This window comes from Podarcis melisellensis, assembly GCF_964234715.1.
Source record: "Podarcis melisellensis genome assembly, chromosome: 7".
Taxonomy (NCBI): domain Eukaryota; kingdom Metazoa; phylum Chordata; class Lepidosauria; order Squamata; family Lacertidae; genus Podarcis; species Podarcis melisellensis.
Genome location: NC_138539.1, coordinates 38,093,851 through 38,111,782, shown reverse-complemented (window position 1 = coordinate 38,111,782; position 17,932 = coordinate 38,093,851). Strand labels below are relative to the sequence as shown.

At 46.0% G+C, this 17,932-nt stretch overlaps 2 protein-coding genes across 5 annotated transcripts in view; both read left to right on the top strand.

Annotated features, from left to right (window-relative positions):
* Positions 1 to 808, top strand: part of RP1 (RP1 axonemal microtubule associated) — a 176,553-nt gene extending 175,745 nt beyond the window's left edge. For all 3 annotated transcript variants that reach the window (XM_081917503.1, XM_081917501.1, XM_081917502.1), the window contains one exon: positions 544 to 808. In XM_081917503.1, coding sequence (XP_081773629.1) covers positions 544 to 598 — 55 coding nt within the window. In that variant the 3' untranslated portion in view covers positions 599 to 808. The remainder of the gene's footprint in view (positions 1 to 543) is intronic.
* Positions 809 to 9,714: 8,906 nt separating this feature from the next.
* XKR4 (XK related 4) overlaps positions 9,715 to 17,932 on the top strand; it is a 133,847-nt gene continuing 125,629 nt past the window's right edge. Inside the window, exon 1 of one of the 2 annotated variants that reach the window (XM_081917545.1) lies at positions 9,715 to 11,949. In XM_081917545.1, the coding sequence (XP_081773671.1) occupies positions 11,090 to 11,949 (860 nt within the window). In that variant the 5' untranslated portion in view covers positions 9,715 to 11,089. The remainder of the gene's footprint in view (positions 11,950 to 17,932) is intronic. The other variant, XM_081917546.1, reaches the window with a different exon arrangement.

The window sequence follows — 17,932 nt, the reverse complement described above, 5'->3', positions numbered from 1 at the left end:
TCTAAAGCAACTGGCTTCAGCTCCCTTGAGAGACGTCCATGCAATGGACAATTGCAGGCTTTAAGTCCATGTAAAAGATTTTACATACGTAAATGTTAGAAGCAACATAAAGCAGTGGCAGAAGAGTGTTAATTTTGCATAGGTGCCCTATATGTCAACAACCCAAGGCAAGCTTGATTGCTGATGTGCCAGATTTACTCCACCCAGTAAATAAAGGATATTTTATGTTTATTGGTTTATTTTGAAAGGTTTTGTGCTTGTTTGTAACTTGGTCTTCCCAGTTCTTCTTAAAGGGAGTTTAGGGATAATGCCTGGTCAATGGATCCATATCTCTGCCTACTCCAACCTTCTCCCCCTATTTATTTTCGAATGGGCATTCCCAGATGTGGGTTTTAAGTGATGGATAACTAGTCCACTGTCAGTACAAGGTGCTACCCAGGTTCCTTAAGATTAGAAACAATTCAGTACTCATGTCCTTACAGACATTTTTATTTTTATGTGTGAACCATCTCTTCCATCAGCAATGCATATTTTCTTCACCAGGTGGCTGGCTAAAGATGAAAATGATGGACGTACTGTAGTGCAGCTTTCTGTGTAATTATGCACTCCGAGAATCCTATCTGAACATGCTTTCCCTCAACATCAAGCTGATTGGGTTTATTTGTATTTTCTAATTGTGAAAGAACTATAATTATCATGAAGAAATATCAAAACAATACATCATATTTGAATACTCGAGTGAGAATGTTACCAGGAATTCTGAACACCTGTACCCAAACATGAATAAAGCAGAGATACACTGTTGCAACTTAGTTTTGTAAGTTTGTTTCCCATCATTTCACAATATTTGGGATTTGTTGTCAAAGGACGTGGGTGGCGCTGTGGTCTAAACCACAGAGCCTAAGGCTTGCTGATCAGAAGGTCGGCTGTTCGAATCCCCATGATGGGTTGAGCTCCCATTGCTCGGTCCCAGCTCCTGCCAACCTAGCAGTTCGAAAGCACATCAAAGTGCAAGTAGATAAATAGGTACCGTTCCAGCAGGAAGGTAAACGGCATTTCCATGCGCTGCTCTGGTTCGCCAGAAGCGACTTAGTCATGCTGGCCACATGACCTGGAACCTGTCTGTGGACAAACGCTGACTCCCTCAGCCTATAGAGTGAGATGAGCGTGCAACCCACGACTGGACCTAACGGTCAGGGGTACCTTCACCTTTACGTAAAAAAAGAAAAGAAAATATAGTTTATGTAGTGAGGAATATATATATTCCAAGGTAGATATTTTTAAATAATTGAGAAACACAAGTACTTTCCCAGAACTTGTTTTGCCCAGTCATTCTACTGGACCAAATGTCACCTTGATAGCTATGGAAATTTCCCTGTGGTCACATGCCTTCTGCTGCTATTGGTGGGGTCTTGTAAAAAAATGCTTTCTAGTTCAAATCCCAACAAGAAATTGTGCAGCTCACTGTTTTCTAGATCTGAGAGGGGGAGCAGTTAGAAGGCTGGCTTCTGTCTTTATGATTGTATGATATCGCCTGTTTTTAACTACAGGAAGGAGACTGGAGAAGTGGATACAGTGATACCTCGGGTTAAGAACTTAATTCGTTCTGGAGGTCCGTTCTTAACCTGAAACTGTTCTTAACCTGAGGTACCACTTTAGCTAATGGGGCCTCCCACTGCCACCACTGCGCGATTTCTGTTCTCATCCTGAAGCAAAGTTCTTAACCTGAGGTACTATTTCTGGGTTAGCGGAGTCTGTAACCTGAAGCACCTGTAACCTGAGGTACCACTGTAATGCATAACAATATGTACTAGAAATTCTGCTTTTTTATCTTAAGAGCATAAGAAGAGCCTGTTGAATCAGACCATTGGCTATCTAGTCCATATCCTCCTCTCAGAGTGGCCAACCAGATGCCTTTGGAAGGCCTGCAAGGAGGACATGAGCACAAAAGCACCCTGCCCATCTGTGATTCCTGGCAACTGGCCTTCAGAGGCATACTGCCTGTGAAAGTGGAGACAGTACATAGGTATCATTGCAAGAAGTTGCTGATAGCCCTCTCCTCCATGAATTTGTCTATTCCTGTTTTAAATTCTTGCAAGTTGGGGTCCATCTCTGCCCTTTTCCTTGCAGAGTTTCTAAAAATGAATGGTTCAGAATGTGCTACAGGGAAACATTGACAAGTCATATTTTAAATATTTCCATGTGCTTCATATAAGACCCAGATTTTTGATGACTTTTATTGTAAAGGTTCAGTCAGTGAAAGAGACAGTAATAGGTAAGGTGGTACTTGGTTAGAAATTAAAATAAAGACTATTAACCTACTTGCAGATGACTTGCTTTAGTTTTAATTTGTCTCATAGATTATTAGCTGTAAGACCTACAGTATAATGTCTTCTGATTGACTGAGGGAACAGGGTTAATTTAGTTCTCCAATGGTTCTCTTTGTGCTTACATTGCTAAGGTACGTGCTGAAATGAATTTAAAACTCTATCCCCAGAGTGCACAGATGAGTTTAGTCAGTATCAGTATTCATTACACAGAATCAGTTTGCTGTGATCTATTATGTGGTTTGTTTCATTTAGAGTGTCTTTCATTAATAGTTTGTAATATTAACTCACCCTGATGCCATTTCTAGTTTATCAAGTGTAAATAATGCCTTCTTAATTTGTTTGCTTCTACTAACACTGAACAGCATCTCCTAACAGCTTATTTGCTTATTCCCCACTCCCACACACATACAAGCTTGCGCTATTTATAATAAGAAACCAGGTTAAGTTTTATGAGGAATATAGCACACTGTTTAGAACAACCATAGTGAAAGCCATGCAAAAGGAGCAGGCCTTTGCAAAGCCCATAAGAGGAATTCCACGGGCTACTCCATTTTGCTGGTCCCAAGCAGTAGGTTTTCATGGGAAACTTGTTACCTGATGTCTGTTTAGATGCACACTTCCATTGTTCATGGTTTCCCTCAATTGCCCATTGCAGTCTAGACAACCAGTCTAGACACAGCAGCCACAATCTGGTGAATGCTTTAAAAAGTGCCAGCCCTACCATTAGGAAGAGTGACTCAGCCACCTCAGGCAGCAGTCCCTGGGACACAGGTAGCAGTGATGAAGTGCTGGAAGTGAACGGAGGTGTGTGCGATATGGCCTACTCTGCACCCCTAAACTCACTGGCTCTCCTCAGATGTTGTCCAGGATTCAGATTTTTCATGATCATAATTTTCAACTTGAATTTTATTCTTTACACAATTTGGCAGCAAGTCTAGTAAGATTTTCTTTCAGATTGCAGTAGATCCACTAATCCTTGCCTACTGAGTGAGCTACAAATTGTTGGGACACTTCAGAAGCAAAACTAGATGACCATCAGTGTCCCTTTCAACTTTACAATTTTATGATTTCATTAACTGCAGTTCTTCAAATGGCATAAATCAGCAGCACAAAAACCAGGCAGATGTTCCCATGGGTGCAGACCAGGACCAGAGAGAAGTGTGGCTTGAGAAGAATCCTGAGGGGCAGATAGAGGGGCCTGCAGACTGAACTGCAGAGTTCAGGCTCTGGACCTAAAGTTTTGTACTCTGTTCCAGGGAGTGCAGCCCCATCCAACAAATGCTATGCACTTTGCCCAAATCAGTAGTACCCAACTCATCATTACAAGAAATCATTCTATGATTTCTTGGATTCGGTGTGCTGAGACTTTGAACTACTCATGTGTACCATTATAATTCATTCTATAATTTTCTTTTTTTTAAAAAAGTGAACTTTAGTTTATGAAATAATTCCTGACTATAGTGTGCAGCTTATATTGTTGTGTACAAGTGTAACTCCAAAGTACTGAAGTCTTTTATCAAAAGTGATTCAATGGAAGCATGAAAAATGAACACAAGCTGAATTGGCTGAAATGACAGAAAGATGATTTCTATGTGAACAGTTTCCACCCGAGTTATATTTGCTTGAAAGTAAACCCCTTTGGTATCAATGGGGGTTCCAAATAAATTTATTTAGGATGGCAGTTTGCCATTAATCACAAAGGAAATGTAAAATGAAAATACCTTTCCCTGTTAAACTTTCAGCTAGCAGTTCATAATAATAATAATAATAATAAATTCTTTGGATTCTTCAAACATGAGAGACAACAGTAAATTTCCTACTAGAAAGCTCTAAAATCTAGTCTTCAGCCAGTTTCTATAGAGACAGTGGGGGCTTTTGAAATGTTTGTTTCTAGCCATAAATAACTTAGACAATGCTGTTCAAAAATGGTACTTGGCTGCAGCTTCCACTTCATTTAAAGCAGACAACATTCTAGAAGTGCTGATCTGGTAAAGCAGAATTCACTAAGCATTTAATGCAATCTTATTAGAGAAGTAATACACAACAAAAGTATTGTGTGTTCCCACTATAACACTACTAAAAAAACTATTCTACACTGAGCAGACTATATCTACCTCTGGCACAGAACAGAGTGTTCTCTCGTAATCCTTTGGCAAATGTTTTCACAGTTTGTGTACCATATTAAAATAAACTGAATTATGTGTAGATGGTTCTACACATTATGTTGTGTAGCTGCATGGGGGAATAATAAATGCATATTGAGAGTAAAATGAAGGAATTATTTGGCATCTTGATGAAGTCATGGAATAAAGTCAAAATATTCAAAGCAGTAAGCCACCCACCCCAAAACTCTGCTAGAGATTTAGGAAATTTTATATTGTGTGTGAGAAAGAGAGGTGGGAAGAGAGTACTAGTTAAATGGAATCATTTGAATATTCTGCTCAGCTAGCAAAAAAACATTCCATGCAACATGTTGTGGAAAGGGCTTTCTATGTTCACTTAAGCTTTAAAAATGCTGCAAATTGCAGTTATTAAATGGCCACAGCTTCACCACTACATTGAAGGTCATTTAGCCCTACCCCTTGCCGCAGGTAACATATTTTAAAGCTTCTTTCCTATTAGCAAATTAAGTGAGAGAATGGGCAGGACAGGGACTAATGAGCTGGTGCCAGCAGTGTCACACATGTAGATAGTGTGATGTTGTGCACTCCAAATTTGGAGCAGTATTGTGGCAATCATCTCCTGTGCCAGGACTCAGCTCTGTAAAATGCAGCAATTTATGCAAAACATTACCTTTCAACATGTATAGAGTTGAATTTCCTCCTGAATTACTACACTTTATGGAGTAGCTTTTCAGGTCTCAATCTTCCTTACAAGGTTCTGAGTCTCCAAACATTTATTTTTTTACAGAGCAGAAATGCCATTTAAGCATAGGAAACCAATTATTGTGTACTGCTGCTGTTGTTTTAACTCTCTGCCCCTGTGCTGCAATTGTCACGAAAACTGTCTCCCCAAAGCTGCTATTTGACATGGGAAACACAGGCACAAGGGACAGCTTTCATTCTGCGTCAAAGAACGGTTTTGAGGGCAGAGGGTGCTTTTCACCTTTATAAACAATTTTTATTGAGGATTTTATTGGTTTACAAAAGCACATACATTGTCTCTTTTCCAGGTTGTAAAGGTTTTTTTACATTTGAGGTGAGACATTAGTATTGTGTACAGAATAAAGTAGAGGGGAGAGGAGTGGTAATACTTGGTGTATATGCAGGGTTTTTATGTCAGCGTCTCTTGAGTATGTTCTCTTTCTATTCGTTTATTATATTTCCTTGGTAGTGAGAGAGGTTGGGATGGCCAGGGCATGGTTGGTTGGCTGCAGTGAGATTTGTTTGCGTGGGGTGTGTGTCAAGTTAGCTATATCGATTCATATGTTGGTGGTGGGTTCCTGTTGTTGTTTTGTTCTTGTTGCTGTGTATGTAATAAATGGGAGCCATACCGCAGTGAAGGTGTCCTCTTTTATTTCTCCCCATGTCAGTTTCAATCTGTGGGTTAGCTTTTCTAGTAAGGCTGTTTCCCATACGATTTGGTACCAGTGGTCCATGTTCACTCCTGTCAAGTCTCTCCAGTGTCTGGCTATGATGCTTCAGGCTGCTGAGAGTAGCTTCAGGCTGCTGAGAGACCAGCAGCGCCTCCTATTTGCCAAGAGGCCACTGTAGAGGTGGCACTGGGAGGCTTCTGCTGAGAAGGCAGCAGATCCAGCCTCCAAGGAGTGTGCCACAGCCATTGCTGCTACTGGGCAATAGCAGATGATGCATTCCTTGGAGGCTGAATCTGCTGTCCATGCAGATCCTGCCACCCAAGGCAGTCACCTCACCTTGCCTCATGTGTGAGCCGGCCCTGACATCCCTCATAATTTTACAAACTTCTTTTTATGTGCTCATTATTGCTTTTCAGTAAGTAGTTTTAAGGAAAGCAGCATGATTCCTGTGTTTGTTGTTCATTAAACTGTAGCAGTTCTCATTTCTTCATCCTTGCAAGCCAATATCCAAAGAGAGTGCCCGTATGAAATGGACTTTCTTTTGGATTGAGAGTTACAGTGTGAGGCATAAATGAAACAATGCTATTGAAAGACTAATTAGTCTTATACGGGGAGGCCAGTCACAATCTCTCTGTACAGTGACTTGTTGCTTTTGCAGATTGGAAAAAAAGTAAAATAGAAGGAATCCAAGCAGATGAACACAGAGACTTTGAGGATGCTGTAGAAAAAAACTTATAAAAGAGACACCTGTTAGAAAATTAGATGAAAACAGAGAATTTGGATGTGAATTGGTTAACATAAACATTTGCAGAAAAAACATCAGGATGAAACAGATGCTTTCTAAATAAAGATAACTGGAAAAAATGAAATATCGAGAACTACTAAAATGGAACAAAGCAAAATACAGAAAACAAAAACATGCCAATGCATCTTCCAAAACAAACTTCAAGATTCCCATTCCCACCTAGCCTTACTTCCCATACTACTACTCTACATATTCAGTAAACTGAAGCCTAGAGTTATGTGAAGTACCTCTGGCATAGTCTTTGCAATTCTTCTATAGAACAAAACAGAGGCTGAAATACAAAGATGTTCATCCTGCTCTGGACAGCATTGCACTCCCCCTGAAAGAGCAAGTATGCAGTTTGAGAGAACACCTTAATCCAGCATTGTCACTTGAGTCCCAGGTGGTCTTAGTGGCCTGGAGAGCCTTTAACCATGTTCATCTGGTTAACCAGCAGTGACCATCCTGGACAGGGTTAGCCTAGCACTGGTGATGCACGCTCTGGCAACCTCTCCACTGGATTATTCTAATGTAGGGATGCAGAACCTGTGGACACCCAGGTGTTGCTAGACTAAAACTCCCATCATCAATGACCACTGACCATGCTGCTGGGACTGATGTGAGTTGTTGTCCAGCAACATCTGGGGGCCAATGGTTCCCATAATGGCATAATGTGTTATATGTAAAGTTAAAGGACCCCTGACAGTTAAGTCCAGTCACGAACGACTCTGGGGTTGCAGTGCTCATCTCACTATACTGGCCGAGGGAGCCAACATTTGTCCGCAGACAGTTTTTCTGGGTCATGTGGCCAGCATGACTAAGCCGCTTCTGGCGAAACCAGAGCAGTGCACGGAAATGCCATTTACCTTCCTGCCGGAGCGGTACCTATTTATCTACTTACACTTTGAACGTGCTTTCAAACTGCTAGGTTGGCAGGAGCTCAGACCAAGCAACAGGAGCTCATCCCAATGTGGGGATTCAAACCACTGAGCTTCCAGTTGGCAAGCCCTAGTCTCAGTGGTTTAGACCATAGTACCACCCACATCCCGTGTTATACGTAGGGCTGCCTTAATTATGATCCAGAAGCTTCAGTCACTGCAAAGCTCCTAAATTTTGATGGGTACAAGAAGGAAATGCAAACAAATGAAACTAAATATAAATTAGCAGGTAGATCAGCTTGACTCCATTAGCAGGCACCAGAAATCTGTGTTTCCATTCTCATTAGTATCATCACAGGGTTGTTGTGGAGATTAATTGAGGAGGAGAACCACATATGCCACCTTGAGCTCCTTGCAGGGGAAAGGTAGGATATAAATGCATTTGATGATGATGATGATGATGATGATGATAGCATTTATCTGTCACTACAAAAATGCCTCAAAGTGACTTACAATAATAAAAGCATATGTGATACAAAAATTAAAAGACATCAAAATTATAAAAGAACATCAGCTGAAGAAGAGTACTCATCCTGCAATAAAATAAAAGGGCAAATCCTATCCCACCATACTAAAAGACAAACACCAATACAGGCTTGGGTATCATCAAAACTTATGACCCCAACGAAAAGCCAAATACTTGAGTGAACAAGAATGTTTTTGCCTGTTACCTACAAGTTGATAAGGATGGTGCCTGGTGCATCTCTCTGGGGAGAGCAGTGCAAAACTGGGCAGTCACTACTGAAAAGGAACTTCTCATGTGGCCACATTTTGCACTGTCCATGAAGGGGGTACACAAAGATGCAACACAGGTTTTGGGAAGGTTCATGTAGGGAAAGGTGCTTGGTCTGTGTGCCAGTATTTCCCCCTGAGTATGCTCTTTCATACCAGGGACGCAGGTGGTGCTGTGGGTAAAAGCCTCAGCGCCCAGGGCTTGCCGATCGAAAGGTCGGCGGTTCGAATCCCCACGGCGGGGTCCGCTCCCGCTGCTCGGTCCCAGCGCCTGCCAACCTAGCAGTTTGAAAGCACCCCCGGGTGCAAGTAGATAAATAGGGACCGCTTACCAGCGGGAAGGTAAACGGCATTTCCGTGCGCTGCTCTGGTTCGCCAGATGCAGCTTGTCACGCTGGCCACGTGACCCGGAAGTGTCTGCGGACAGCGCTGGCCCCCGGCCTCTTGAGTGAGATGGGCGCACAACCCCAGAGTCTGTCAAGACTGGCCCGTACGGGCAGGGGTACCTTTACCTTTACCTATGCTCTTTCATGTAGTTGCTATTGGTTGCTGAGATACATGGTTGTGCAAAGACACTTGCATATGGTCCATATAGAAGGCTTAGTTTCTAAAACTAAGAGCGAAGTGGTACTGAAGCCAATACTTTCTAGAATCTGTACCCTGGACCTGATGCCCTGGCTTTGGGTGCTAGGAACACAAGAACCTTTGCTACTAAACCCAAGCCTATCAGGCATCCGGCAGCACTCTGAACATGCTCGGAGGCAGGCTCTTGTTCCAAACCCAAATCCTAATACGGCTTCTGCCACCCATTTAAAGGGATGCCATGAAGAAACTGTGCAATATTCAAAATTATGAGCTGAGCCCTCAGCTCCGTCCGCCAGGTCTCCTTGTGGGAGCGGAACCTTCAACAAGGTGCCCAAGATGTGAGGAGTGCAATGAGCCGAAAAACGACGCGATACCCGGGCGCTGGGTTTTCCCTGTGTGGCGAACGGAGCTCCCCCGTCTCTTGCACTGGTCCCAGTTAAGACGTCTCTAAGAGACAATGGGCTCTTTCTGCCAGGTGGGCGACTCTGTCTGTCCTTTCGCGCTTCGCCTGCCTGCCTGCCCACGAGCGACGCGCCTCGCCAAGGAGCCGCTAATCCTCCGTAGCCTTTCTTCTTGTCAGCTGCGCTGTTGGTCTGGCTCGTCCTAACCGACATCCTCATGCTAATGTGCCTGTCTCCAATCCCCAGCAAATGGCCTCAGGCGGGGATTGCTCACTTGGCTTTGTGGAAGAGGGGGATAAGGACGCCTCTCGTGCGAAGGCACTTCCAGCTGAAGGCAGCGCCACGAAAACTCACTCGCTCTGCTCCCGCGACTGCTGCTTCAGCCGTTTGATTCCAGCGCGCGCGACGCCCCCCCCCCGTCACTCATCCCCCGCGTCCCCACCAGCGTGGAGCTGGCGCGCGGCCAAGAAAGGCTTTCCCGCGTCCGCCCCTCCTCCCTCCCTCGTGGCACACATACATAATGCATCCGTGTAACAGGAGCAGGTCCCTCCTCGGGCATGGCCCGTCGCACGCGAGCCGCCTCCCGGTCCCCTCCCTCCTACTCCCGTGCGCCACCTGCTGCGGAAGACTCCCCTCCTCTTCGTCGCCACGCGGCCTTAGGTAACAAAGCACTGCTAATGAGGCAGCCGCCTGCGCGGCTCCGCTCACTCGCCCGTACCAAGAAGGCGGGAAACCAGCTCCCCCCACCTCCCCGCCCCGCGAGCACCTGCTCCGCTTGACTGGCGTCCGGAAGGGCAACTAGACCCCTCGCGGCAAGCACGCGCTTCTGCGCGGATGGGCACCTGCAACTTCTCCCACGCGGCCCCATCCCCTCAGCTGCAGCTCCGCGGCTGTCTCCTCGCGCCCGCCCAGCTTGCAGCCTCGAAACAGGCTCAGGGCCACAGCGGCGTGGCACTAAACAGCCTAAGCGGGCAGCGGCAGCAAGTCTGTGGTGGAACTCGTCTCTACCTCTCCCCTCACGTATATACATATTTATATATTTCCCACCCGCCGAAATACCCCCCACAGGTGTGTTCCCGTCAAATAAAATCCCCCGCCCCGCTTAGAGGGCAATCTTGGTAGCCCTCCCCGTGTCCCCTGAATACAAGTAGCCATCCTTTCCCCTCCGTTCTGCAAAGGAAGGCGGACGCCTCTCCCGCCCGTCCTTCCCGGAACGTTTTCTGCAGACCACCCCTCAGCGCTCCTCGTCTAGGCGATTCATTCTTTCTCCCCTCAAATCCCCTCATCCTGTTGCATCGGCTGCTTGCTCCACAGCGTCCCCTCCCCAGTGCCATCGCCTCCCTCCCTCCCTCCTGGGCGCCACGGCTGCTCTGGGTGTGTGTGCGCTCTCTCTCGCGCGCGTGTGTGTATTGGGGAGGGGGGAGAGGGATGAGGTCATCCTCTTTCCCGGCGTCAGTCAGCTGGGTGGCGGCGGCAGCAGCGGCGGCGGCGGCAAAGCGGCGGGGCGGGCCAGGCCGAGGAAAGGATGGTCTGCTTCGGGGACCGCTCCCCGGGCTGCTCGCGCCTGGGGCTGGGCGGGTGAGCGGGTCTCCCCGCAGGCAGGCGGCGCTCCAGCAGCGCCCGCAAGCGCCGCTGGCCCAGCCCCGTCAGCGCCCCGAGAAGAGCCGCCGAGCGAGCGGCTTGTCCGCGGCAGCAGCGGCGGGGGAGGGAGGGGGCGGACTCCAAGGGGCTCCCGGACGGGGTCCCTCTCCCGGCCGCCGCCGCCGCCGCCTTCCAGCCGCATCATGGCCGCGAAGTCCGACGGGGGGCGGCTGAAGATGAAGAAGGGCAGCGAGGTGGCGTTCACGCCGCTGCAGAACTCGGAGCACTCGGGCTCGGTGCAGGCGCTGGCCTCGGGCTTGCCCTCGGCGGCGGGGCCCGGCGGCGCCGAAGACGACGAGGCGCCTGGCGGCGGCGGCGGCTGCTGCTCATCCGGCGGCTGCCGCTGCTGCTGTAGCGGCGGCGGTGGCGGCGGTCGGGCGGCCGGGGGTTCGCGGGGCTCGGGCGGCGGCTCGTCCTCGCTGTGCCTGCGGCTGGGCCGGGAGCAGCGGCGCTACACGCTGTGGGACGGGCTCTGGATCCTGGCGGCCGTGGCCGTGTACTTCGCGGACGTGGGCACGGACCTCTGGCTGGCGGTCGACTACTACCTGCGCGGCCAGCGCTGGTGGTTTGGGCTGACGCTCTTCTTCGTGCTGCTGGGCTCGCTCTCGGTGCAGGTCTTCAGCTTCCGCTGGTTCGTGCACGACTTCAGCAGCGAGGACGGGGCGGCGGCGGCGGCGGCGGCAGCAGCGCCCGGCTCCTCGTCGGCCGGCGGCCACGGCGAGAGCAAGCTGCTGGTGAGCAGCGGTTCCGCCGCGGGGGACATGGAGGCCGGCGCCCGGCCCGGCACGCCGCAGAGGCAGGCGTCCAACGCCAGCAAGGGCAACGCCACCAACAGCACCAACAGCAGCAGCAGCACCAACGCCGCCGCCGGAGGAGCGGCAGGGGCGGGCGGCGGCAGCGGCAGCGGCATCCGGCCCCCCAAGAGCCGGTCCGCCTCCTGCGCCTTCTGCATCTGGCTCATGCAGTCGCTCATCCACATCCTGCAGCTGGGGCAGATCTGGAGGTAAGGCACGCGCGCTCACCACGCTCACCTTCCTTGAACTCCCTCCAGCCACGCTGCGCTAAGGAAGGCGCGCAGCCGGGCCTCGGTCGCCGGGGAAAGTGTCCTAAGAGGCTCCGAGCCGGCGACTTGCCAACCGGGTCTGACGCCGAGGCCCGGTTGCCTTAACTCTTGGGGAGGCGGGGCGGGGGCCCAGCACAGTCTGCCCACCCCCGCGCTTCTCCAAGGGCAACTGTCTCGGGTCGTGCGCCTTGAACTCTGTGTGTCAACGCCCGGGCTTGAATTAACTGACCCGTCAAGGCTTGCCCGTGCTGCCACTTAGGGCTTTTCAGGAGCGGCTGAATAGGCACACAATGGAGAGATGGCATCCACGCCCCTTAGGAGACTCTAGGAGTTTTTGCACTGTTGGGCTGCGTGATGCTGAGACCTCGCCTCTTTCCCTGCTTGTCTCCTGAGCTTTAAAAGCAGAGATGCGCTTGGCGGGTAATAATGGGTGGGGTCATTCCAAATTCTGAAGCGGAAATACCATCTCACTAGGATAATCCATGTGTCTGCTTAAAAGGGAGCACACGCGAATTCCAGCCGCAGCTTCAATTGACTTGTTCAGCCACAAGGCGTTATTTCTGAGGCTGTTACTTGTTAAAAAGTAATATGGGGAACAAGCACATGGTTAGTTGTTTAAGGGTCCTATGGCTTTGGTGCCATAACGTCACCTTATGAAAAGGTATATGCAAGAAGTTTAGAGAAGAGGAGTATTGTAAAGGACTGTAGTTTCAAAATCCTGAATAGGTGTTGCAGGCTGCACATTTACTTAGCACTCACTTCTGAGTAAAGGTGGACCCGGCTGTATTGTAAGATGAGTTTGTCAGCAGACTTTGGTTCTCCACACGAAATAAAAGTGTTCGTATGCGCACCCTGTTAAGTCACTTTGAGACCAACAAATGGAATTAATAGTCATAATAAATTAGTATTCACTTTAAAGTGTAATAAAGTATTTGGACAAATTTAGAGAAATGTTAATTTAACCTCTGCATTAAACTACTGTACTTTTTAAAAGGCTCCATGTAACTTCAGGTGTGTGTGTGTGTGTGTGTCTACTTGATCAAAGTAGAATTCAAGAACCTTGGTTAAGCTTGAAATTGTGATCCAGCTGAAATGACTGCAGATTTTATTATGGGACTGACTAGGATCAGTGGGTTTCCTTTCTTAGTAGCTATGAAGGACACTGCAGGTGAGTACATAGCTGCCTGATTGAATCAATGTGTAAAAAAGTGTTAGAGCACTTAAAAATAGAGGACTATAGTCACTTTGTTCCTGGAGATCTTGGTTGGTGGTCTTACTTAATTCCGACAGCAAGTGTTTTTAGTGATTTACAAAAATTGAGGTGGAATGGCTGCAGTGAATTTTAACTGATAATTGATATTTGTTTTTTAAAGTATATCTGAACCTGTATATAGAACTATATAAAAAGTAACATATGATATAGCTTACAGTTGATGATAATATTGGAGATTCTGGCTTTGTGACTAAAGGTATATTTCAATAAATCTTTGCGTTCATGGATATTTTCTTATAATGTTTCTGAAGGAAGAGAATATTTCTAAAATTCTGCTGTAACATAATATGGAACTTCTTCATTCCAAAATGACATCCACCTTTATCTCCATTACTTCTATTTTAGTCAAAGATCTTTTTATTAAACTGGCCACACCCTATTGCTCACATACTTTGGTTATTTGGACTGTGATCCAGATAATTGATTTCAAAATGTTGTGTCATGACTTGGAAGAAAGAGAGGGGCATTGTGACCTGGGTGAGCACAAAGCAGCTCACTGTTTAGGACACCGTCAGGACTTCCAGGTGATGATTTGTTAAACTAGGGGTGCTCCCTAGCTAAGGTTGTACAGCAGGGGAGGGGAACTGGATTCAGCCAGTGGAGTGGATTCAGAACTCCCCCACCCTTGTGGGTCACTTTGACAGGTGGGTGGGGCCAGCCAACTGTAAATCACCTGGCACCACCATGACTTCAAAGGAAAGAATCGGGAGTACTCCTGATTCTTCCTTTTTTCTTTGCAGGCATATCTTGAGTTCAAGAAGTGGTTGCAAAGGAACAATCTTTCTTTGTAGCCACTTCTTCAAATCAAACCACACCTGCAAAGCAAGGTTTTAACTACAGAGAAAACATGTTCTTTTGCATCTCCACTCTGAATTCAATTTAGGGACACACACAAAAAGAATCACCAGCATTTTCTAGCTATGCTCACACCCCTTCTTCCCCTGAAGTCAAAGGCCAGCACTTTTTAAAATTTTCCTGCCACTGAGCAAGGTGTCAGGAAAAGATACCAAAATCTTAAAAGCACTGACATTTAGCTCCAAGGGGGGTGGGGAAAGTGTGCACTTTTATTCCTTTGGACATGGACTGAAATTTCAATATGTGCCATATCTGATCTCAAATGTAGATGGGGTTAGCCAAAATGACCTTCCAAAGCTGGCGAGTCTCATTTGACCCATGGGCTGAAGGTTCCCCACTACTGTTGTATGATATTGAGAAGATGGCATCATTGTTGAATGCTAGAATTGAAAACTACATGCAGCCTTTGAGACACTTTAGCATTGCCTCCTCATTCTTATCAGAATATCTGCTTTTATTTTAAAAATGAGGGCTTATTACTTTTCCCACCGTGAGAATCAACACTATAAAAATCACACATTTACACACTTTAGAATTTTGATATGTACATTGTTTATCATTTTTTCACCAAAGATAGGCATTAATAGTTGTTTTTTAAAAATACACGAAAAGCAGATATATGGCAAAGCTTGGGGTTCAAAAGTAGGCATTCCTCATCATTTTAAAATTTCATATATATATCCATTCCATGTTGCAGGATATTTTGGACCAAAAGGTATATAAACTAAACATAATACTATATTAGACCCCGTTTGGTAAAGCACATGAGAATCACTAATAAAAATATTATTAAGAATCATGTAGATACATTGGAAATCTAGGCTGAAAATTGTTTTATGTGATATATTTAATATGTATTATTACATGTGCAGACAAATTATTCTAGCATTTGTTGTTGTTGATGTTGTTATATTGGCTCTATTTCTGACCGCACTTGGTGCAGTTAACAGTCAAGCAAAGCCTAGTAAAGTAACAGTTTTGTCACTTCTCATTTCTTTGTTTTGCCTGCTAACATTTCCTGGCCTTAGCAGTAGGGCTGGAGGTGCTGTGGGTCATTTAGAGAAAGTGGAAAAGGAAGAATATCAGCAAGAATTCAGGAGACAAGCATTGATATTTCCCAGCAGTAGCACTGGTCTTCTATCCCATCATCTTAATGTACTTGGAACTTTGGAAGTTGCACAGGATATGGTGAAAAGTACTTTGCACTAACAGAACAAGAGAGCAGCACTGGCCAGTGAGGTGGGTCTCTGGCTGGCATCCAGTAGCAATCATCCAGCGCAGCAAAGCTCATTCTTACTAGTAACTATCAGGAATCCAGAACCATGTGAATGCATGGTTGCTGAGTGACTAATAGTTCCTAGTGTTAGAATTGGCTTCCAACATAGGGGGTGGTGCTAGTCGGACAGCAACCATGTGCTTCCACAGTGCTGACTGAGACACACCCTGCCACCTCATGACAGGTAACAACAAACTGCAGCTTTTCCTCTCCTGTCTTGATTGCCCTGCAGGGGTGGCTGATGATTTCCTCTAGCACGACACCTCAATGGCTATCAGTAGGCATGTGTGAATCCCTATCCCACCATCCTATGCATAGACTGAATCTTTCTCGTTGTCCCGTGTTGCATGCAAAAGTCTATCCTCCCCTGCCCTTGTGCAGTGAACTGCATGTTTTGCACTGTTCATATTTATGGTTAGACATCTTCATTACACTTTCATTACCTAAGGAATCATGTCCAAGCAGTGCCTATTTTAATCTTAGTCAAACCAATTTCTTTTGTAAAGTCAATAGCCTGGGACATTTCCCCCTTTTTGGACATACTGTTGCATAACTAAAGAGTGACTTGTTGCCACAGTTACTAAAGGTAATAAATATTTTTTGGAAACAACAATGCCCACATAACCTACACCACACCAAATTCATTCAAAGACTAATGGGGTATATAAGACAAGGAGGAACTTTAGTTCCAGGATACACTTTGAAATGGAATGAATATGGAATTTGTGCAAAAATGTGAAGAATTTTTCTGACATCCCTAGCTGCAACTGCAGGAGACATCTGTTGAAATGGTTGCAAGGAGAGACAGAAGGATGGCTGGGGAGGGAGGACAGAAGTAGAGAGGATATATCATGTTCCCCTTCCCCATTTTTCCCCCTCTTTCCTAGAGATGTAAATTGCTGGTTCTTTGGTATATTTGCTCTCTCATATAATCTCATGATAAAATATGTAATTCACTTATAATTGTGACATTTGTTAAGCCACTGAATTGTTGGAACCCATTTATTCTTGGTAATACAGCTAAGTTCAAATTTTCTTTACAAATATAAATGCTATTGTTGAAAACAGTTATGTATTGTTATTTTTAATTAAAGCATACTAATTGGGAATTAATGGGGGTTTTAATGTTGCATGCACAGGGTGATGCTGTGAAAAAGCTACTTAAAATGATTAAAATGAACATTTTACTAGGGTGCGTGGAAAGCGATGCCTGCCACTGATGACACTTGATTTATGAATAATAATTAAAACTGCCTTCTTTGTGTTCTGCCTCTCATTTCTACAAATGTCAATGCTGAACTCTGGCATAGAATGCACAAACGAAAAGTTGAAACAGATATTGGAGGTGATCAGGGAGTTCATGTTCCTGCTATAGTCTGAATACTTGATACAGCCAGATAGTTGTTTTGCTTCAGCCGGGAGTCAGAGTCTTATCACCTTATGGGATTTTATTGTTTATTCTTATCTTTTATCGTCCTCTTCCTATTGAATTTCTCAGTATAAAGCTATGGATATTTTGACAAATATATGCATGTTGTATTGATGGTATGTGTATGTACATGCAGCACTCTTAACTCACATCTTGTGTGTGCTGTAACAGACTTACTGGAAATGAGAATCTACCCCATAAATGTGCTTTCAGCAAGTGCCGGAAGAAGCAGTTATTTCAATGAAGGTTCTGGGAAGCACAACATGAGCAATGATGTCAGTTGGAAGTATTCAAATGGTGCAGGCAGGTGGAGGCATCTTCCTATCTTGTGGGAAGGTAGAGAGATGTGGATTTCTTTCTCTGATTTTTACCTAATCTGGCTTCTTTTCCCACCAAATGTAAAAATAGTAATTCATAGAAACACAGAGTTGGAAGGGACTTAGGAGGTCATCTAATTCACCCGCCTGTGCAATGCAGGATGCAACCACTCAGTGGTGTAGTGTGGGTTGTCAGCACCCGGGGCAAGGCAAGTAATTTGTGCCCCCTAACCCGTGAATTTTAGCACTCGAGTCTCTTCCACTAGATTAGCGCCCCCCCCCAGATGTTGCGCCCGGTGCGGCCGGCCCCCCTGCACCCCCCACACTACGCCACTGCAACCACTGCATCCCTAACAAATGTTTATCCAGTCTCTGCTTAAATAATTCCAGTGACGAAGACTTCATCACCTTATGAGGCTGTCTGGTTTTTCCTGTTTGCTAAAATTTGCTTTCCTGCACTTCCCCAAAGGCAGATCTAGGGGCGCACAGCCAATTTGGTCGCACCACATGCAGAGCTTCTGGGTCCGTGTAGCAAGCACCACAACTATGATGTTGAACGGGAGGCGAGGGGGCACCAGATTTTGGTGTTGCACAGGGCACCAATGAAATTTGAGGTGGTCTGTCACTGACTTTCCTTTTGTTCTTGTCCTTCTCTTTGGGTCAACAAATATATATTTCACTACCACACTATAGAAAGCTCTAGCTACCCAGCCTAGCTCTGAAGTAGAGATTTCCCCCTCTTCTTTCTGTTATTTGGAGTGGGGAATGGCTTC